The 22,711-nt window shown below is 46.3% G+C and overlaps 1 protein-coding gene across 1 annotated transcript in view; it reads left to right on the top strand.

The window, feature by feature from the left end:
• Positions 1 to 4,810: 4,810 nt before the first annotated feature.
• The window catches only part of LOC107122994 (paired box protein Pax-5), a 299,963-nt gene continuing 282,062 nt past the window's right edge, over positions 4,811 to 22,711 (top strand). Inside the window, exons 1-3 of the mRNA XM_015426146.1 lie at positions 4,811 to 4,853; positions 12,360 to 12,525; positions 18,228 to 18,425. Of these exons, the coding sequence (XP_015281632.1) occupies positions 4,811 to 4,853; positions 12,360 to 12,525; positions 18,228 to 18,425 (407 nt within the window). The remainder of the gene's footprint in view (positions 4,854 to 12,359; positions 12,526 to 18,227; positions 18,426 to 22,711) is intronic.

Genomic DNA, 22,711 nt, shown 5'->3' with positions numbered 1-22,711 from the left:
AAGGGCCAAGCGAAGCCTGGCAGGCAGCCGAGCCGCCTGTCCTGAGAACCTTCCTCTCTCTGAAGGCGCCGGGAAGGAGGGAAGGAAGGAAGGAAGGAAAGAGGGAAGGAAAGAGGGAAGGAAGGAGGGAGGGAGGGAGGGAGGGAGGGAAGGAAGGAGGGAAGGAAGGCGTCGTCGGAACTGAGGGGACCTGGCTGACCGTCACGGGAGGAATTGATCCCTCCAAAGCCACTTTCCCCTCGCCCGTCTAGGCTTGGAGGTGCCGGAGGTGTTATGTTTTAGCTAAACACCGAAGGGCTTCTGATAACAAACCCGGGACGGCTCTCAGTCCTGCAGAAACCGAGGCAGGCTGAGACTTCCATCCAGGCAGAGGGGTTCTTTGGCTCTGCTGATGGCCACCGCATGGCCGTGGGTGGAGAAAAATATACCGGGGTCTGTGTGCGCGCTGAAGACAGAAATGCAGGTCCTTTCTTTAAACTCTAGAACGGTGGAGGTTTTGAGTCGGTGGACTTCTAGAGCGGCTGGGTTCCAGTCCTTAGAAATGACGCAGCCCCCTCATTCTTCGCCGCGCGTTCACAATGAGCGCGGGTGGCTGGGTGTGCCAGAGAGAGTGCACACATTCGCAACCTTGTACACGCTGGCCCTGTGATGAAACCGACTATTCGTGTTACTGTGCTGAGGGCATAACTATGATGTGATTGATGGTAGGCCAGCGTGTGAAAACGCAAGAGTGCAACCTTGGTGTGTGCATGGGTATTACGCACCGCTCGGTCACTCTACATGCATACGATGTGCATAGGGATATACGATCACAATGCAGTTCTTACAAGATTCACAATGACATTCCCATGAAAGCAGGTGCAAGTTCTGTTCCCACAGGCACACAGGGATCAGATGTGTGGCTTTCGGCCTATGTACACGTAGCTAGAGGCAAGCCAACAACAGTCTAGCTAGAAACGCGGTCGTTCTGTCCCTGCAATCGTTCTACTGCATCGCCCGTCAACGTCTTCTCGTCCAGATTCATGTTCACACGCTATATCTTGCACACCCAGCACCACGTGTTTTCACCACAGCAGCGCCTCATGTGTGTATTTTGAAGCAAATAGGGTTAATCTCAGCGCGGATGATGCTTTAAAATATGCAGGTTCTTTCAGCCAGACGCCCGGGTTTTAGGGACGTTTTATGTGGAGGCGATTCCTATGGATCGCCACAAATACACTACTTTTTCTCTTCCCCTCCTTCCCACCCACCCCTGCGGGTCTCCCCCTGCATATCGGGGTATATCAAAGATTCCCTGGCGATCCAGAAGCCCATTTAGGGCGCTCTCTCTTGACTTGCTCTTTTTCCCACGAGCGCAGCCCCGAAGAACGCTGAACTCTGTCAGGCAAAGGCCGCTGGCGGTCATCCCGGATCCGCTGGATCCGCTCCACATCTCTGGAAAACTGAGAGGAGGAGGAGGAGGAGGAGGAGGAGGAGTTGGATTTATACCCCACCCTTCACTTGGAGTCTAAGAGTGGCTTACAAACTCCTTTCTCTTCCTTTTTTAGGAGGAGGAGGAGGAGGAGGAGGAGGAGGAGGAGGAGAACCGCTCGAGTCCCCCCCTTTTGTGCGGGGAAGCTGTGGTGGCTCTCCAGAGCCAAGGGCCGGCGGGCAGCGAGGGGCCTGCTGCTGCTGCTGTTGGGAGGGCCCTTCTCCTCGCCGGAAAGACAGCACCGCGTTCTGTCTTCCTGTCAAAGAATCGCCCGAATGTCCTGCTTGAAAAACAGGGATTTCAATACAGCCGGCACTTTATTTCTGGCGAGGGCGAAGGCTGGATCCCGAGAAGAATCGCCCGTTCGGAGCCGCGGCCTCCGGTGCCGCCCTGGCCGGCTGGATCGACCGCTCAGCGGCGGCGAGGGCAGCCCCGAGACTCCAGGGCAGGGGCGGGCGGCGGCGAAGCCTCCCCAGCCTCCGGCGGGCCGGGAAACCGCTAGCCCCCTTCCTTCAAGGGCCGGCGGGCCGGAACCCTCCCTACTCGCCCTCACCCGCGGGTCGGGAGACCTTGGCAGGCCTCTGTGCGCGGGGGACCCGAAGGGAGACGGAGCCCTGCGCTCGCCCTGCAACTCTCCCCCACGCACGGGTGCCTGCCTGCCTCCTCCTCCTCTTTCCGGGCTCCTTAAATGCAGACGCCGCGGGTCGGAGAGAGCAGCCAACGGATGGCAGGCCGAGCGCAAGGAGCCGCGCCCCCCCCCCCCCCCGCCCCCCGCTTAGGCTCGCCAGCCAGCGCACAGTCGGATACAGGCAGGCCAGGCTGGTGCGCTCAGACGCAGCCACGCTTTTTAAAGAAGGGCCTGCTTCTTCCCACTGGATGACTGCCGGCTGAATGTGAGGAAGGGGCTTCCCGTCACCTTTGTGGCCCGGGGAACTCGGAATGCCGTGCTCGGCGATGGCCCCTTGGCCACAGCAGGCAAGTGATGGCTCGACCTGGCGGCTGCACCCGCTCTTTCAGACGGGAGCGCTCAGGTTCACGCACACCCGCGCAAGCCTTATAAACAGGGCCTTTTTGGACACGGATCCTGGAAAAAGGCCTTAACAACAGGGTTTTGTAAACACCTCGTTTGCACCAGGGGAGAGAGAGGCAGGGGAGACACGCACTCTCCCCCCCCCCGGCGCCACCCCCCAGCCCTTTCCCTTTCTCTGCCCTCTCCTCCAGATTTTCAGGCCCCCGAGCTCTGGTCCGGCCCCTTCCCCCTCAGTCTCTCCCCCCACGCCGACAGCTCCACACCGTCCCTTTTTGCTAGAGGCAAACAATGCAAAGTCTCTCTCTCTCTCTCTCTCTGTGATGTGGCCTTGGCGGCTGAAAGGTGCGACCCTTCTTGGGATTTAAAAAAGACAAATAAATAAATCCGGGAGATCGGGCGGCGGAGCTGCCATCCTAAGAGCCCGGCAATGAACCCCGGCTTTGGACTCGGCTGACCTCAGAGGGCTTCTCTTGTGAGCCAACTCGGCGGGGGCTCCAGGGCTGCGGTCGGATGCACTCAAGCGCACCCCCCCCCCCCCGGGGTTTTTTCGCGGCCGCCCGGGCCCGGCCCGGGTTACCCGGTGCAGGACCCAGCCAAGCGCCGCCCTGCCCCCCCTCCTGCCCACGGACCCGGCTCCCTCGTCCTCTGGATGACCCCCGCCCTCCCGCTCCCTCCCGCTCCCTCCCTCCAGTTTGTCAATGAATCCCCCCCTCCCCCCCTCCGCGCGTGGCCCCGCCCCCGGCCTTCCCCGATTGCTCCGCCGCGGGCTCCTGAGGCGCCGCCCCCTCGCCCCCACCCGAGGCTCCCCGAGCCCTTCAGCCAATGCGCGCCGGGCCGTAACTTTACTTTTCTGATTGGAGGCCGAGGGGTTGAGTGACGGGTCAGCCCGGAGGGGGCCCCCCGCCCGCTTGCCGCGCTCCCCCCGCCCCCTCCCGGCTCTCCCACAGGCTGGAGCCCCCCGCAGCCGCTGTCCACCCATCGCGGGGTCCTGAAAGCTGGGCTTGAGTGAAGCGCGCCACTGGGCTGGGGTGCCCGAGCTTGGAGACGCCGAGCCACCCTGCCGGCGCCCCAGGGGAGAGTCAGTGGGGAAGGCGCCCGGGGCTTGAGCTCCCAGGGGTGGGTGCGCGCGCGCCTGTGTGCGGGGGTATCCGGCTCGCGCCTCCCTCGCGCAAGGGAGGGGAGCCGGCCAGGTGGACACCTAGGCGCACGCGCGCAGACACAGAGGCAGGCAGGCAGGCCGACCGGCCAGCCGCCTGAGTGCCCGGCGCTCGCTCCCTTCCTCTGCGCGCCCCCCCGCGCGCCCCCGACCCTGAGAGCGCAGCGCGGGAGGAGCGGGGTAAACTTTCCGCGCGCGCCCGCGCGCAAAAAAGGGGGAAGAGCGCGTGAGGCGGGACGCGTGGCGCGCGCCACGAGCAAAACACGCCTCTCCCTCCCCTCCTGGCGCTCTCTCCGCCTGGCTCTCTGGCGCGCGGCGGGGATGCCGCTGGCAGGCTCGTGCTGCCGCCGCCGCCGCCACCACCTCAGCCGCCGCCGCTGCTGCCGCCGCCGCCGCCGTTCCCCCCGCCTCAGCTCCCCTGGCGTCTCTCCAAGCGCAACTTCCCGCCAACTTCTGCGGCCGCCACCGCCGCCACCGCCTCACTGAAGGCGCCCCGCCGGACCCCGCAAAAGGAGCCGGCCGAGCAGGGGACGGAGGGAGCGGGACGGAGCCCGAGCCCGGCTTCTCCGACGCCTCGCGGGCTCTCTGCGCCTCAGGACTTTGGGGACGGCGACGACACCTGGCCGGGCCGGCCGAGGGGGGGGGCGCGAGAGGAGGCGGCGGCGTGCGTGTGTGTGTGTGTGGGGGGGAGCCCCGTCCGGCCGCCTCGCCGCAGACAAAAGGAGTGACTGACCCCCGGCGCTCGCCTCGCCGCCCCCCAGCAGCCCCTCGCCCCGGCCGAGAGAGGCGGCCCGGGCTCGAGGGGGCGGGCGGGCCGGAGCGGGAGCAGCCGCGCAGCAGAGCCTCCGCCGCGGGGGGCGTCCCCGGGCCCCCTTCGGGCTGCCTCCCCGTCCCCGTCGCGCCGGGCGGAATTAACTTCCCGCGGGAGGATTGTTGGCTTCGGGGCCGCCTTCGGGCAGGAGTGGCGCCGGGTTTGGGACCCGCCAGAGGGAAAGGAACGGGACGCCGCCAGCAGAGAGGCCTCTCCGGCGGCCCTGGGGGGAAGGCCAGCCTGAGGGGTGCTCCCTCCGCCCATCCATCCCTCCCTCCCGGGGAGTTTCGCCGCGCTCGATCGCCGCCCGCCCGCCCGCGGCGTTTAGCGCCACCAGCCCCGATGGAAATACACTGTAAGCACGACCCCTTCGCAGCCATGCATAGTAAGTAGAGGCGGGGGGGGGGGGGGGGGGGCCGCGGCGGCCCAGCAGCACGGCCCGAGGGGGGCGGATTTTTTGAGGGGCGGTTTGGTTTTTAATTTAATTTGTCCACGGGGTGGGGGGGAGCCGGGATGCCTCGGGGGGCATGGCTCTTCTGGAGCCGCTGGGTGCAGGAGACGGCCGAGGGCCGGAGGAGGAGGGAGCGCGGGACACAGAAGCCTCGGCTTCCGCGGGGGCGTCCCGGCCTCTTCCTCCCGCCAGGGCTTGCCGAGTTGGGTTCTGTGTGTTCGTGAAGCCCGAGCAAACCCGATCGAGCCCCCCACCCCACCCCAAGAACTCAGAGAAGGGGGGACGGCGGGAAATACCCTACGTATTTCCCCCTCGCGAAGGCAGCAGGACGATTTGAGAAGGAGGGGACGCGTTTCTTTTGAAAGTCCCTCCTGGACGGGAGGTTGGCAGCCGTCCTCCTGGACCCAAACGGCCCGCCGGAATGCCCCATGTCCCGTTTAAAGCGGCCATTGATTGAAGCAGGGGGTGGTGGTGGTGGGGGTGGTGGTGGAAGGGAACAGCCAGGAGGACGGCAGCAGCACAAATTCGCTCAGACCTCCGGGTGACACGGAGCTAAAGGGACCAGAACAGATCAAGGGCTGTTGCATCCAGACGCTGGACCGCAGGCTTGAGGAAAAGAGGCGCCCACAATATTGTTGGCATCCTTAATCCTAAACAGATGGACCCCGTCGATTTCGGTACTATTTACCGACCAAGCTATTAAACACTTCGGGAAATTTAGAAAGGTTCCCTCCGTAGGGGGTTCATTCCTCTTTTTCTACCCATCACCACTGGCACTTCTCCTTCCATCCTTTCCTTTGTGTGTGTGTGTGTGTGTGTGTGTGTGTGTGTTACAAAGTTCAGGGGTGTCCAACTTGACTTTTAACATTTAGCCGTTTAATCTAAATATAGGTTGGAAAGAGGAAGAGGGGAGAGTGAAAGGCCTTAGAAATATATATCTTTTTTTAAAAAAAACAAACCCCTTTGAATGTGAATGTCTTTCTAAAGCATCTTTAAGACGCTACTGACCTCCTCTCCCCCTTCGGCAGAAAACTCAGAACTATATTTAAAAGTTCTAGGGGGAGACGTTTAGTCTGGGATGGCCTCTGCTCTTTCCTAAACATGTGTTCTAAAAGGAACATGTCTTCTAAACGTAAATGCAGGTTTGATTAACGGGGAGCGTGGGGCTGGTTTTATTCCGGATGAGGCAGAATGTTTAAAAGGGCCCGAAACTTGGGGACTTTAAGTTAGCTGGCCTCGTGTAATGTGTTTGCATGAGATTTGTTGTGCTTGAGAGGGCTGGAGGAGATTTATCCATTAGCACAGTGTTATGTGAAATGACATCTTCTCTCATGGTGAGTTAAACGCCGGATTAGATCCAGAGATTTCAAGGAAATATTGGGTAGAACGAATCGTATTTCCCTCACGCACCGCAGTCCTTTTAACCAAGACGGCTGCTCTTTCCCCCCCCAATAAAAAGACTCTATATCTATCTATCTATCTATCTATCTATCTATCTATCTATCTATCTATCTATCTAACCTACCTACCTACCTACCTACCTACCTACCTACCTACCTACCTACCTACCTCAAAAGACATTTTCACTCACGTAGCAAGGCACGACAGAAAATTTCCTGGGAAGTATTGCAGGACCATTCATCTGTCTGAAAGAGCACAATCTTCATAGCTCGAATTAAGGCTGAAAACAAACGATTTTGGGGAGAAAAACAACAACGAGAGAATTTCTTTGTTCTTCAGATTTTGGAAAGAAATGTTAAATTAGTAGCGTGCGCAGTGGGGGGGAACCCCCCCCTACAGAATAGGGATATCGGAAACAGGGCACGCTGCCCCCCCCCCCCCCATCCTTGGACTTGCCTTTGTGCTAATTTGACGAGCGACCGTGTGTGGGGAAGCTACCAAGGGACTGGGAGCTCCCTCCATTAGCCTAAATAATTATAAATCGATATTTTGCTGCAGGAATTTGACAAGAACGAAAAACAAACACGGGAAGAGGATGGGGAAGGGCAGCCATCCTGGATGTCTTCCCTCTCCTCTCTCTCCCTCCTTGCCAATTTTACTTATGAAGCTGCGCGGAAAGAAAGGAAAAGAAGAGGCCGTTGTTGATCTTGGTTCGGAAAGCGGAGTGCTCGTGTCGACGCTGGTGTGTCCGGGGGAAGTGAGAGAGGGCGGCTTCTCCGCGCGCGAAGACCTCTCTCTGTCCTCAGCCAGAGGACGCGTTTTGTATTGTGCGACGCGCTCGAAGCAGCCGTCTAGCCCCAACCGTACAAGCCATCCCTTCTGTCACGCGACGTTTCCTCCGCTCACCCAGGAAAGCCGAGTGTCTGGCCGCTGTGCACAGGCTTCGCTGCTAAAGAAGGAGCCAGTTTTTAAAATACTAACCCAGTTTTAGAAGCTCTCTGAACCCAAGCCGCCCTTTTAAAAATGGAGAGAGAGTCCCTTGCCTGTGTTAAATAAGGGAACTTAAATAGGGGAAACACTCAAAAAGTCGTAAATGCAAAAGGCATCGAAATCACCTTAAGATAAGGCGGCTAGTCGATGCCTGGAATACAATACGGATGTTCTTCGCAGTCCCGGTCTGCGTTTTGATCCGAGGAATGACCGAAACTACCCCCCCCCAAAAAAAATAAATCATAAGCGGCGTCAAAACATACAGGCAGGGGAGAGAGAGCCTTAATGTACTGTGTCGAAGTGTGGGAACGTCTTGGTGCCATGAAAACTAGACCTTTACAGGGGTAAGAATCCTCCCCCCCCGCGTTTTCCCTGCGTATTTTGCCTACCTCTCACTCTATTTTTCATCATAATTGCTCAGAAGTAACTATGTGCTTATTTTTGTGAAGCTGGTAGTTTGGGGGGGGGGGTTAAACAGGATGTTTTGTACACTCGAGTTAGTTACTGAATTAGCCTGCGTTAACCCGGCTTCTTAATTAGCATGACAGAACTGGGCAGAGGGAGAGAAAGGACCTTCCCGCTACTTAGGAGTTTACCCCCCCCCCCCACGAGATTAAAAACTGCTCAGTTTCTCCAAGGTCCCCTATCCCTCACGTGTAAAGAAATCTTTGGCCTTGGCTCAGCTCCTCTCCTTCAATACTGTTTTTACTTTTAAAAAAAGCCTTCCTTGGTCCTTTGTTTAGGGTTAGGGTCGCCGTTGACCCACGGTCATTAAAGGCGCACTGAAGAAAAGTTAGATTTTGGAGACCTGAAAAAAGACTTCTTGGGCTTATCGAGGTTTCCATCCGACCAGCTCCGGAATGATCCTGCAAATGCTGAGTCTCCAAGACAAAAAACCTCAGTGCCACTTGCCTGCTGTCTCCTCTCTTGGATAATAGCATTGTTTTCCAAACTGAGAGGACGTGGAGAAAAAGGGGGAAAAACAAAAAACCCAGCTGTGAAAACTAAGAAAGCGTGAGAGAATGCGTAAAATATGGGCGTGCTCCCCCCCCCCCAGTGCTGAGTCAGCTGTTTCTTATACCGTCAGGAAGACACTGAGAAGCTGAATTCTGGACGAGATTCTTCGTGTAACCAGAAAATGCAAACGATTCCTTTTTAAACTGTGTCAGATAAAGAGAGGAGCTCGACAGAGATTGAAATTAAGCCTTGGAGGTATCAGAGAAAACAAACAAACATGCAGAAGCCAGAGATATTGGACATAAATTTCAAAGAGCCTGGTCTTATTTACTTAAAAAATTACAATAAAATAAGCAGCCGTGACAATTAAAATGAGTTGCATTAGATAGGCGTTACAGCAGGCAAAATATTAACATCTGCATGTAAATTGCATACTTCTAGGAAAAGGTACCGGCCTCTGTGACCCACTGGGCCTTTAAGCAAAAAGAGCACTTTGTACTCAGACAGAACCGCCCCCTCTCTAAAGCATGTAGGAGTATTTTCAAGTTTCCGGTTGACTTGGAGAGCTTTCCCTCTTCTCACGTGTAGAGTCTGGTGGACAAGGTAGTCCATACATCTCCCACCCCTGTGTGTCTATACATAAGTAATGTGCCTGGTTTTACAAATCTATAATGCGCGTGGCACGAGGGTGTCTGCACTGGCATCATTCGACGTCCATCCTAGACTTTTAACACTTGCACGCAGTTCATTTCCTGTCAGCCTCGTTTTGTAGCAGTTTTCTACTGAATTAATTCCTTAATTCTGCACCACAGTGGAAAGTTGCTCCCCTCTCTCCTTGAATTCTAATCCTGCAAACTGAAAACTCAGACTGCCTGGGACTGGGAGAGAGATCAGAAGACTACCCTGTTGGTACCAAGTGACCAGCTATATCTTTCGTAGCCCAGGTCAGCCCAGGTGTTCTGAGAGAACGGACTATTTGACCTCCCAGGGGTCTCTTTTGATGTCTTCCGTTCCAATGTGCCGGACTGGTCTTTGAAGCTATCGAGAAGATCTGGTTCCTTCCTGCCCCCTCCTCCCCCTTTTGAAAAATTTCTTGTTTCATAATGATGAAGGTTATGTGCTGGACTGGAGCAGAAGGAGGCATCCCCGCGGATGGATCGTTTTCTTTTTCATTTGAGCAAGTTATTCCCTTTCCGTACCATAAATTTCTCCAGCAAGGAAAATGAACGGCATAAATCCGGAGGCCCCTTTAACTGCCAGCGAGGAGGCTCTGGAAGGACGTGGGCTCAGCCCAGTCTGCAGATTATATTTTGATGTACTTTAGCAACCTACAGATCCAGCCCCACCGAGGGAGAGTTCCCTTTTCCTGGTCCTCTTTGCAGTCCAGACCGACTGAAGAAGGGGAAGCTCAAATTGCCTGTTTTTTTTAGTGCTGGGTGAAAACCAAAGGACTTTAGGCTGGGAAGTAAGCCACTGGGGCAGGGGAAGGGAGGGATAGGGGGACTGCTTTTTCTAGAAATAATAATTGGCGTATCCTCTGTGTCTTCACATGTCAGCATTCGTGTGTGTGTGTGTTAGGCTTTTCTAAAACATCAGCTTGCTCAAACTTCAGTTACAGATTTTCCTGGCATCCATCCATCCATCCATCCAATTTTCCTGGCATCCATCCGTCTGTCTCCTTCCTTCCTTCCTTCCTTCCTTCCTTCCTTCCTTCCTTCCTTCCTTCCTTCCTTCCTTCCTTCCTTCCTTCCTTGATTCAAAGTGTGTAACTCAGGAGAACTGATATCGCATTTCCCCATATGTAGATCCACTGCTTTCCTGCAGTCCAATGGACGTTCATCTGAAATAACTGCCACTAAATTCAATAGGACCTATTCCCAAATAATGAGTATAGGGTTGCAAGGGGCAGTTCTTTAAACAGGTAGGCTGTTTAAATCCCATTAGCATTAGTGGGATTTAAGCAGCTCAACTAGGCATGGGCCTGTAGCCGTCACTGTCTTTTATTAAAACATTTGAGGGAGGACATCCAGGAGAAATTGGTGTTATTGGTAGAATTAGTGAGTCTTGTGGCCTCAGTGGTCCTTGTGCAATAAGATGCTAAAGATTCTCCCTCATGTTGACAAGTTACATTTTGTTAAAATATCCGTTATCCTTACATTTGGAAATTATCCTGATAGACAGTCATTTTATGCTGACTTGTGGGGATTTTTTTTTGCATTTAATTAGTGTAGATGGCTAAAGTTTGTTAAATTTGACTTCATCAAGGCTTCACTTTCTCAGAACAGCCTGTCTGTCTCAGCTAGGAAGTTTAAACTCTAGGCTGCATAACTTCTAGAGCAAGTATATGTGAACAACCAAGTGAACTGATAAACCACACCCATTTCTGGCTGTTGCAACGTTAACTTGGATTTTAAATCAATAGGTATTGCACTGAAATGTATAGCTAATCAAGACCTAAATGTATATAGTTCCTTTGTCTAATCTTGATTTGCACAGTTATCTATAATTCTGGAGGTTTCTTTGACAGCAAGCAATATTTGTATTTACAGAAAACAGATGGTTTGGGAGGGGTAAAAGTAATTACTGAAAATCCTGTATAGTCTACTATACTACTAAACTAGAGTCTAGCTGTATGGTGGACTATATAGGACGTAGCTCTTAATTCAGATAACACCCCCTTCCTTCTTTGTCAATCAAGACAGAATTTTATGGTTCCAAAAGAAGAGATGGGCATTTCCACATTTTTTAAAGCATCAAATTTAATTTCTGAGGTAAGAGCAGCTTTGAGTCATACCCAGTCAGCTGAAAAAAAAAAATAAGAAAAAAAAATCTTTCTTCAGAAATGGCAGAGAACTTTAGCTGAGAGGTGACTCCATGTAGGGTCAAACTGGCTTTAGTAATCGAGCATTTTATAATGATTTGTTACATGTTCTGGCAAGTTTAGATGATATTTGCAAAGTTTGACAGCAGTTTATCCATGGTGAAATGACTGGATTTAAATACAAGCAGCTTTTATTTGTAACCGATTAATTTAACACAGAGACAGTTTGGTATGTCAGCCTTTGCAGTTCAAGCCCCTCTGTAAACAGAGAGATTAGTTTATTGCTTTTGCTCAGTTGTTTGCCAGTGATGCTGGTTGCCACAGTTATTTGTTCACAACATTGCCACTTCTCTTATATTATAAGTGGTTTACATGATTAACAATTTGAGAGTTAATTGTATTTTCTCACTCATCTACATGGCATTATATTTTGCACTCATCGATTTCACCCAGTTAGCTGCTATTCATCTAGTGAGGACCTCTTTCAGATTTTATGTTTTGTCTTAAAGAGACTAGAGAAAATCTGAAGTCAGGAATTATGCTGTACCAAGACTGGCTGAACCATTTCATTCCCATACTAGAATCCTAATACATTCAGAGATGGTTGTAAATTATATCAGCCAGAAGTTATTCCATGCACATACAGGGTCTTTCTTGAATATATTTGCAATTCAACTGTGAATCTGAAAGGGGGGGAAAACCCAGTGCTTTGGCAGAATCCATATTTCGGTCAAATAAGCTACATTTGTGAAGACAATAGTTTGCCAATAGTATAGGCACCCTTCAGAATTTACACAGAAATAAGCCTGATATTATCTTAACAGTACTTCAAAAAGTGAGCAGATTTCTGACTTACAGTTGTCCTCTTAAATCATATAATTCACATTTTGCTAAATGTTCACAAAGATCGGCTTTAAAATAACTTTCAAAAGATAATTTTTTTAACAAAACCACAGGCCTGACTCTCATACCACACATTCATGGTTACTGAAGCAATTAGAGCGACACAAGTGTAAAATTGCTATCAGTGTCAAATTAGGCTTCAGTAAATAGCATTGTTCCTTCTCCTCACAGCAAACAAACCACAGTCTGCATTTTAAGAAATGCCAAAACTCATGTCAGCGTCAAGAGAAGTTGTTCAGTGCTTGAAGTAGAGGGGAACCTGTGAGCTGAGCAAGAACTTCCAAGAGTGTCTTCATAAAGAGTCACAAAGACATTTTTTTTTCTCTGCTTGTTTTGTTTTTGTTTGTTTTTCCCCCCATATGTTTCAGGACATGGAGGAGTGAATCAGTTAGGGGGTGTTTTTGTGAATGGGCGACCGCTCCCTGACGTAGTTCGCCAAAGGATTGTGGAACTTGCCCATCAAGGCGTCAGACCGTGTGATATCTCCAGGCAACTCCGGGTCAGCCATGGCTGTGTCAGCAAAATACTCGGCAGGTAAAAAGATATCAGAAATAACTTCATTTTTTTTTAAAGTAAATGTTAGATAACTCTTTTCAGTTACAAAAGATAAAAAATAGCTGAGTTGGAGACTAGGCAGATTTGTAAAGAGAGGAAAACCCAATGATGAGTAGAATTTTTGAAGGATCACTTGTACAGGCAATGTTCGACTCGTCAGAGCTGAGATATGTATTAAAATACATTCTTTCAACTAAATTTAAGGGATAGATGATATGTTTCCTACTGAGTTAAGTAGGCAGCTCTGTGAGTCATTTACAACAGTACAGAAAACTAAAAAGTCAATGATTAATCATTCAATTAAATGAATGATTTTTGTTATCTAAGAATCACTCTACTTTAGTATTTACAGTCACCATTATAAAGTCCCCTCTATTTCAAGAGAGCCACCCAAACCCACTGTCAATGCGGCACTTTTTGGGATATGCACCAGAAAAGTCAGCTGTGTTTTAATCCAATTTAAATCAATGAGTTTAAACCTTTTACCTGGGAACATGGCCATATTTTTGTTATTGTATTTTATTGTAATTTATTGTTTTTAAACTATGTGTTTACTGTTTTGACCTCGGCACATGGTGCCCTTGTTAGCTGCCCTGAGCCTTCGGGGTAGGGCGGGATATAAATTCAAATATAAATAAATAAATAAATTTTCCCTTTTTGAACGTTGCAAAAATAATGCAGTTTGAAGTGTGCTTTGTTTACGCAATGAAGTGAATTTGCAGGTAGAGACTGTTCTTAATTTTTGAAATTTAAGTTCGCAGTGGAGATTCCATAAACAACAGCAGAATAATTTTTAAAAGTACACATTTCTATTCCCCTCCCCCACAATTTAAAACATAATTTGACTTAGGCTGACAAATAGTATGATTTGGGGGCATATTGTGTTTTGGAGCACAAACCATGATATGAGTTTTCACACATACTAAATACCACACTTTCAATCCACTTTGCAACTGGATTTTACCGTGTGAAATGGCAAAATCCACTTGCAAGCGGTTGCTGAAGTGGATTGAAACGGCATTATTTAGCTTGTGTGAAAGCGATTTTCAGAGTTTTTCTTTCATTGAAATAAACTGGCCAGATACATTAAGCGGACAGATGATTGCACTTATCACCCTGGTTCTTTTGAATGCAGAACGGGATTTACCTATTGCTCTGCTTTCCATGATATTCAGGACCCACCTCCACACATGGAAAGCTTATGCTGCATAAAAATTGTTAGTATTTAATTTGCTACAGGGCCCTTTTCTGCTATCCACCTACCCAATATATTTGGAAAAAAACTGACTTATCGCAGGTTACTTTATTTTCTGTTAGCGCTCTTATTCCTTCCACCCTAACTAATAAAAGGCTGTGGTTCCAACAATTTTTGTGAGAACTAGTGATTAATGTGGGATGCAATAGTATGCACACTGACATGGGAGTAAACCCCCTTGAACAGAATGGGATTTACTTCTGAGTAAACATGTGTACACAACAAGCTATGTTTTTTATCAACTCTGCTTCAACAGCATATATTCATATTAAATTTCACCTTAACTACCATCTCTCCTGTGTTTTTAATATACTTTTTAAAAAGCCTGTAATATCATAGTTGTAAACTGTAATTGGAAAGCTAATGCTCTGCAAACAGAACCTTTTCCCTTGGAAAGTTATGCAGTTTCACACTAATTAGAATAAGACTTCCATAAAATGTAATTTTGATAAATCAGGGCTCCTTTTAAAAGGGCATTCTTTCCACACCACTGCATATGGTTTCTTGACGATGGGTACAAATTCTACCCTGTTCTGAGTGTGGTGAAATCTCAGCTGAATCAAATGACTCTGTATAATACCCAATGCTGGTGATTTTTTTCCTCTGTCCTTACTTTGTACATTGTTTTCAAACCTAAGAGTCAATAGTAAGATGTAGTTGTAGGATGTTATTGTAAGAAAGAACTTTGCTGTCATATATTGGTGTGGGGTACCAGCATTTCAACAGCCTAAAGGGAATCAGTCCTGATATTGTACTGTTGCGTATGGAAATAACAAGGAAAGAAGTTACAGTTCTAGTCTAAAACTGCTTATTTTGAAACTGTTCATCTGTGTGTACGTGGGAACACTCTAGCCTTGGGACTGTAGGTTTAAAAAATTCAAATGCATTTAGTATTTCCTTAGGTAGACAGAGCAGTGAATTCAATAAAAACGCTGTCATAAATATCAATACTATTAGGACCGTGCAACTAGAACCAGTTTTGATATCCTACCACAGGCCATTACTATTTTTGCGTGATATATGAAATCTTATCTGAGTGCTGTTTCTTAATATGGAATATGAATGGCAACAGTCAGGTTGCTGACATTTTTCTCCCCCATCCCTTTCCAAGTTGAAGATTAGATAACAATTTCTACTAGGATTAGTGAATAAAACTAATAAACAGGAAACTCGTTTACTTACCAGGGAGAACATCAAACAGTTTTTACTGTTCCTGAATAGATTTGTCACTAGATATATTTGTGTTACTGTGGAGCTAAGAGTTGAGCTCCGGAGCTTTGTCATTTAAGTTGTCAACAATAAATTGGAATTTCATAGCTCATTATTTTCATAACTAATAATTACAGTTGGTAAAATGTCACTGTAATTGGAGCTCTCTCTCTCTTTCTGGTGTGTGTGCATAAAAACATAACGTGATCGCACATGTAGAATAAACTCGATTACAAATTTTGGAGTCAATATTTCTTAATTTACAACATTGGCATAGAAGAATGAGCAAACACTGTGGGCTATCCAGAGAAACAAGTATCAGCCATTGTTTCTGCACATAATGTGCTGTTTCTGAGCCGCCCTGGTTATGAGCACAGCTGATAGTGTTGTTGGACCAGACATGAACAATGTTGACTCTTTTGATGGTGTCTCTGTTGGCCATGAGAATCCCAAAACAGGATCTAGAGTCATTGGGTGGCCCTCATCCCAAATATGGGGCTCAGTACAGATTCTTCTGTTCAAGATTGAACATTGCATCCTGGGAACTGTAGTCTCTTCAGACTATACATTAAATATGAGGGCGGTTTACATAAAGTTGCCGTTCATAGCACAGAAGAAATGATTTGACCTTATTTTGTCTGATATGCATTTTCACATTTGGGTATTCTGGTATTGCGGGTAATAACAGTGATACTATATATTGGATCATGCTATGATCTTTCACCCTGGCTGTCATTTCCCCCCCTTTTTTGCTGGGGTGTATATGAGGTTCAGTAGCCAGTCTGATGTAGAATCCTGTTTATCCACATTTTCATAGATGAGTGGCATAGGACCCCACAGACCATGTTGGTAGCTGCTTAGTTTCAAACAGTGTCCTGCTATCAGGAGGCTGGTGTAGTACAGTGAACAAGTGTATCTGGAAGTCTCTGGTCTGAAGCTTGCTTTGGCCATGATCTCAGAAGGCTGCTTTTTACACACCACTCTCTTGGATAACAATACTGACCCACCTGATAATATTGTTGTAAGGATTCCATCAATCATAATGTATATAAAGGGCTTTTAAATCAGCTCGAACTTTTATAAATGTAATGTTATTGTTCCTATCAGATGTTCCCTGATCGTTCATTGGGCCTTCCTTTATAGCTCATAAATTGACAAGTATCCAAAATACAGGATTCAGTTACTGAGGAAGAAAGTGCATGAAAAAAAAATGTAGTAAGTTAGACATTTTGCTTTTAAAACAACAACAAGAACAACAACAACAAACTTTCACAAAACCTTTCAGTTGATAAGGACCTGGTTTATTAGGACTGAAATCCTGATTCATAAGCTGATTATGGTTCATTTTCTTGAATATGAATCGGTTCCATTGGCTTTCATGGGAATAATCTGATTTAAATTTAAATTCTGTACCATAACTCAGTTGAGATTGATCAAAACAGGACATTCATTTCACAAAGGCCTTTAAGCAGCTATATTTCCTACGAATTGTTTTTACAATATTAACATGCACCATCCATTAGCGGACCGTAAAGGAAGCATATGAATGAATGAATGAGCACAAATGCATTAGAAGAGGTCAAGCTTTGAGTCCCTACCCTTTAGGTTCAGGTATAGTATCTCAGAAGACTCTGGCGTACTGGTTCCCAAAGTGGGCAATACCGCCCCCTCGGGGGTGCTGGAATGATCCAGGTGGGCTGAAACGATCCAGGTGCAGATCCACAACCTGTATCTTTTTGTCCACTTCTTGAAGGTAGATGTCCAGGGGTGGCGCTGAGTAATTTTTTTTCCTGAAAAGGGGGCAGTAAGCCAAATAAGTTTGGGAACCTCTGCAAGTTAAGCCGTAAGCAAGTTAAGCCATTTCTTCCACAATCCTATGAGAACAGCATACACTGGGTCTAAGTTTTTAGATGAAAAGTGGACTAGAAATAAAGCAGTAAAAAAAGTGAGCAATGTCCTATTGTAATTCTGTTGCAAAACTATCTTTGATGCTTGTGGTTCTAGAAGAGCATTTTGACATCTTATGTCGTTCCTGTTAACAAGATGCTGGGCTCTAACAACAAGAGATTTCATTTAGAAATAATCGTGCAATATCAAAAACATGATGGGGCACTGAAACACAGTCAAATGCTGGATCCAAAAAGCCGATGGTGACTTCCTCACGTCAGAAACAAAATGGAAATTTGTCCTAACTGAATGTAGCATGGGTATATGGCTTCTGTACAGAAAAATGATAATTACAGAAGAGCTATTAACCACACAAAACTGTGATATGTAGCAAAATATACACACACCTCTGTTTTCCTTGTTTGATTTCTCAGTTGAGGCTATATGGGTTCGTTGCCATGACCTCAGACGGTGCCTGATCTAGTTCAAAACAGGGGACCACTGGGTTCAAAGAGTAAATTTTATTACCAAATAATTCCTATAATATACCTTCATTCATTTTATTTATGCCCACATAGGAGAAATACTTGGTAGAGTCTACTTACTGTTCTCATTAGTAAATTGCAATTGCTTACTTATGAGAATGGTGTTTAAATACAGTGAACTGATAAACTAGTAGAGCTATTTGCATAAATAAAGGCAGTGTTTGAGACACTAGGAAATAATTAATTTTTACTTCCTGAAAACATTTTTGCATAATTAGCATGTTAAAAATCCTGCAAGGAGTTAACAATTTGCATTAACTGCACTTTTTAAAATGGTACTATTTTACCTGACATCCAGTTACTTGGAAAAACATGGCAAGCTCTTTACAGTAATTTAATGCAAAGTGAACATGTGTAAAACCAAACCAAACCAAAACAAAAAACCCTGATGCTGGTGGATTTTTAAAAATTACTATTACTGAGTAATAACACATTTCAGTTAATTTTCATTTCAAGACAACTCTTTATATTTACATTACTTCTATTTTGCTACTTGAGAATCATGTGCACGCACACAAACACACTTGTTAAATACTAAAATAATATATAATCTATGCTCCTCTCAAAGAATTAAGGCAAAATTAAATACTTCTAAATCTATTACTATGGATTAGAGAATTATGTGCTAAAATCTTTCTAGTTGAAATCTTGACTTAGATTGTATCTGTAATATTTCTCGTAATTTATCGGAGAGCCTTAACTTTAGAGTGTATAATTGTCAAGACCATTGAAAAAATATTTTTGTGGACATAAATATATTTTTATTTCTTGAATTTTTGCCCTAGGTACTATGAGACTGGAAGCATTAAGCCTGGAGTTATTGGAGGGTCAAAACCAAAGGTCGCCACACCCAAAGTAGTAGAAAAGATTGCAGAATATAAACGCCAAAACCCCACCATGTTTGCCTGGGAAATCAGGGACAGACTTTTAGCGGAGCGAGTTTGTGACAACGACACAGTGCCCAGTGTTAGCTCAATTAACAGGTAAGACTATTCTGGACAATGCAAATGAGACACTCTCAACATTTGTTTACTGCAATTTATATTATTGAAAAATGGAATCAGACTGTTTTGGTCAGTTCCAGGATGTTCACAGGTGGAAAACTTACCTATTGCAAATCCTTTTTGTGTGTGTTCTGTTTTCCTCATGCAGCACCTAGGGTTTTTGGCATTCAGTAGGAAGGGCATCTTATGGGGAGCAACATAAAATTTTGCACCCATAGTAGCAGTATAGCCTCTGTCTTGCCTTTCCATATTACTCCTGATGCTTTATTTTTGTATTATGATTTGTAATCCATTTACTCTGTGGTTGTTCTATTTAAGCCATTGCTCCAAAATATGCAATTTTCAGGATGCACTCTTTGTGAATTATTACATTTATTCCTGTGGCACCAAACCACAGTAGCAATTTCCCTTTAATATTAAGGGGATTTGAGCATTCTCACTATGCCAGCTTAATCAAAATGGGCAACAAAATTCAAATATGATCTTGGTTTCAAACTTTAGAACTGCTAGCATCTGGTGTGAACTGATGGTGCTCCAGGAACCGCTGAGATATCACAGAGAGTCCAGGGTGCATGGTCACAAAAGGAGGTGGGCTTCCCAGATGCTCGTCTTGCACCTTTTGCCAAGACGTCAGAAAAACTTGAAAGCCCTGCTGATTTTAATTTTTTATTTTTTTTGCAAGTATGTTGTGTGTGTATGCCTGGAAATCATGGCTGACTTCTAGTGACCTCTAGTGGGGCTTGGACATTTCAGAGAGGTGACTTACTATTTCCTGCCTCTGCATCCCAGCCCTGGTATTCCTTGGAGGTCGCCCTTCCAAGTACTTGCCAGGGTCGGCCCTGCTTAGCTTCTGAGATCTGATGAGATTGGGCTTGCCTGGGCTATCCAGGTCAGGGCCAGCCCTGCTGATTTTGATATAACTTACATGCATCCTGCTACCCTTCAGGTTTTACGAATGGAATTTTGCCCACCATATATGCTATCTTGCTGATAAAAAAGTGTTCTCTTAAATGTTGAGAATCTATCAAGGAATGTACGGGGAATGGAAGATAATTTCTAAGCAATTTTGCTGAAATGTTTGCGATACACTAAGAACATTTGTACTGATTACATGCAATAAAAGGTGCAGTGTTCTTTTGTATGCCCCTTTTAGATGTCCCTTTGGAACTGACGCTAAATATTTCACGTCCTCACAGGATTAAAAATAAAAGGACTAGAGAGCGCTATGTACCAGATGCTCCATATACAGTAAATTCACCAATTTGGCCCCATAGTGGTCTATAAGTCTGAATGTATATTTTCACCCGAAATTTGTCATTAGTAGTACATCATTTCATACATTTTGCCAATCCAGACAACGCTGGGAACCTTTTCCCCCGGCAATTTAGTCATGATTAACTTCAGGCCCATTAATTTCAATAGGATTTAAGTGTAACCTTGTTTGGCTTGGGGCCGTTTTGTTAACTATTGGGCCTGTCCAAATATTAAAGGTTGACCTGTTTGCAAGACATTCATTGGCAATGATGGTGTAGAGAAAATAGAGTTTAAACTTATTTACCTGGATTTCTCAGATCTGAGGTCTTTGTATATATATTTATGTGGCTTATGCTTTTACTGTTATGAACATTCCAGGACTGTGGACAAATTAAATATGTCCTTCTAAATGAAGCTGTGCTGGTTTTGAATTTGTGAAAAAGTTCTGGCTAAAACTGAGAAGTAAAACAACAGCTTGAGACCTATAACCCAATTAAAAGAAAGTACTTGGAGTTAAGCCAATTTAGTCCCATGAATGTCAACCAAGCAGAGCTGGCATAAATTCAGATATTTCTGGGTTTTAGCTTGGGCTGTTTGAATGAATTCTTGCCCTGAGAAACAAAACAAAATAAAACCCTGAAACAATGGTATTTTACATTTGCTGGAGACCTTCGGCCAAATTCTGGAATCAGCAGTAGTGTAGGGTTGCCACCCTCCAGGTGGTGGCTGGAGATCTCCTGGGATTACAACTGATGTCCAGGCAACAAGAGATCAGTTCACCTGGAGAAAATGGCTGCTTTGGAAGGTGGACTCTGTGGCATTATACTAAACCCCGCCCTCCTCAGGTTCCAAAATCTCTGGGTATTTCCCAGCCCTGAACTGGCAACCCTGCTCATGCTATTGGCTATACTTTTACGAAGTATGCAGGCCTGACTCCATGCATATTTACTTGGGAAAAAAGATTGCTACTTTAACTTTGCTTTTATTAAATTGTCCAGATGACAATAATATTACTCTGATGCAACTTAGGTTTTTATCAACAGATACTTTAATAATGAAAAAAAAAATCTTTGGGATATAAAATAGTCCTGCTATGGTATCTCAACCATTGCATTAATTCTATAGTAGCGACTCTGAAGCATTAGGGTGTTATACTGGCACTGCTCTTGATGTCTGTTTGCCTCACTTATACCCCACTTTTCTCCCCAAGAGGAATGCCAGTGTGGCTTATGTCATTCCCCTCCCCTCCATTTTATCCTCACAGTGACTCTGAGACATAGGTTAGGCTGAGTGTGCGTGACTGAGCCAAGGTCAGACAGCAAACTTCCATGGAGGATTGGGCATTTAAGAACATAAGAAAAACCCTGGTGGATCAGACCAGTGGTCCGTCTAGTCCAGTATCCTGTCTCACCCAGTGATCAGTCAGTTACTCTGAAATGCCAACAACAGGGCATAGAAACCAAGGCCTTTCTCTGATGTTGAACCTGTTTCTCCCAGATCCTAGTCCAATGCACAGGGCCACCAGTGTACATGGCATTTTCATGGCATCAGTCAGCAAATGGGTCCCTGCTCCAAAGGAGCTTACAATCTAAAGATAATAGAACAATGTTGTAGTCCAGTGGCACCTTTAAGACCAACAAAGTTTAATTCTGGGTATAAATTGTCATGTGCATGCACACTGCTTCAGCACATGAAAACGTCTAGCCAGAATAAAACTTTGTTGGTCTTAAAGGTGACATTGGACTCCAACTCTGTTCTATCACTTCAGACCTACACAGGTACCCACCTGAGTCAATCTAGACACAAGTAATGGAAGAGTGGAAAAGGTGGGAAGGGAAACAAAAGGTTGCAAGAGAGCAGCAGCTCTCTTAATTAATTAATTAATTATCATCAGGACATGAGCTTCCTTCAAGGAACTCGTAGGAAGCAATCTTACATAGGTCTCGACCTGCTAAGTTTGTATCGTATGATCTGAGCTTTTTCTGGTCCTAACACTGATGACGCAAGAGCAACAAGGAGTAAATGAGAATAAATGCAGTTACATACATATACTTACATTTAAGTTCATTTTCCAATGTCCTCTAACACAAAATGAAAAAAACATACCATTAGATTATTTATCTCTGAATCCTAGATTCTTTGAATGAAGGACAAGGGAAGTAACCCCTTGGGAGCTCCCAGAAGTATTTGGCTGACCAATGTTGAAATCAGAATGAATGCAGAATGGTCTAGATGGAACTTTGGGTAGCAAGGAGATTCTAAGGTTCTTTAAGGCATAGGTATTGATGAAAAGTTTGCACATGTGGTTTTAGCGCTCTAGCAACCATTTGGTTTCCATCTTTGGCTATTATTGCCTGATACATATTTTTTCTTTCTCTAGTTTTTGGTCAGAAATTGTTAACAGTTGTGAGGGATTCCTAAGTCTCAAATCAACATGCTACCATATGTGTGAGAGAGGACCCTGCTTAGTGATTAGCTAGCATGTATTCATGTTCTCACCCATACAGAGTGTGCTCATAAAAATAGCTTATGTAGAATTTAATGTATTTAGAGAAGGTGAATGCAATATCACCTATGATCACTGTTGTATATTTCCTGTAAACAATTTGCAGTCTGGTTTAGCTTCTTTTCCTCTGTGCCTATATCAAGTTTGATTTTAAAATACAGTTCATTCACCTTTATTTAAAAAAATATATTTGGAGGCTAACCTTGAAATGCTAAGCAGAGTTATACCCTTCTAAGGCCACTGACTTCAGTGGTCTCTGAAAGTTGTAACTCTGCTGAGGATTGCCCTGTAAATACTATTTGGCTGTGTACAAGATCTTTCCCACTACCCCTTTCTGTTTAGGTCCACTCTGATTCCTGACATTCTGCCTCTGAGAGTTGGAGGGCTCTTGGAAATAGCCTGGGGAGACTGTGGTGGGAGGGAGGAATAAGTGGAAATCTTGCATGCGTGGAGGTGCCACTTGGTGGTGAGCAGGGCTATTTTTGGGCAGGAACGCACAGGAATG

This window comes from Gekko japonicus, unplaced genomic scaffold (genome assembly GCF_001447785.1).
Source record: "Gekko japonicus isolate JY-2015 unplaced genomic scaffold, Gekko_japonicus_V1.1 scaffold205, whole genome shotgun sequence".
In the NCBI taxonomy this organism is placed as follows: domain Eukaryota; kingdom Metazoa; phylum Chordata; class Lepidosauria; order Squamata; family Gekkonidae; genus Gekko; species Gekko japonicus.
This window is presented reverse-complemented; position numbering and strand designations above follow the sequence as displayed.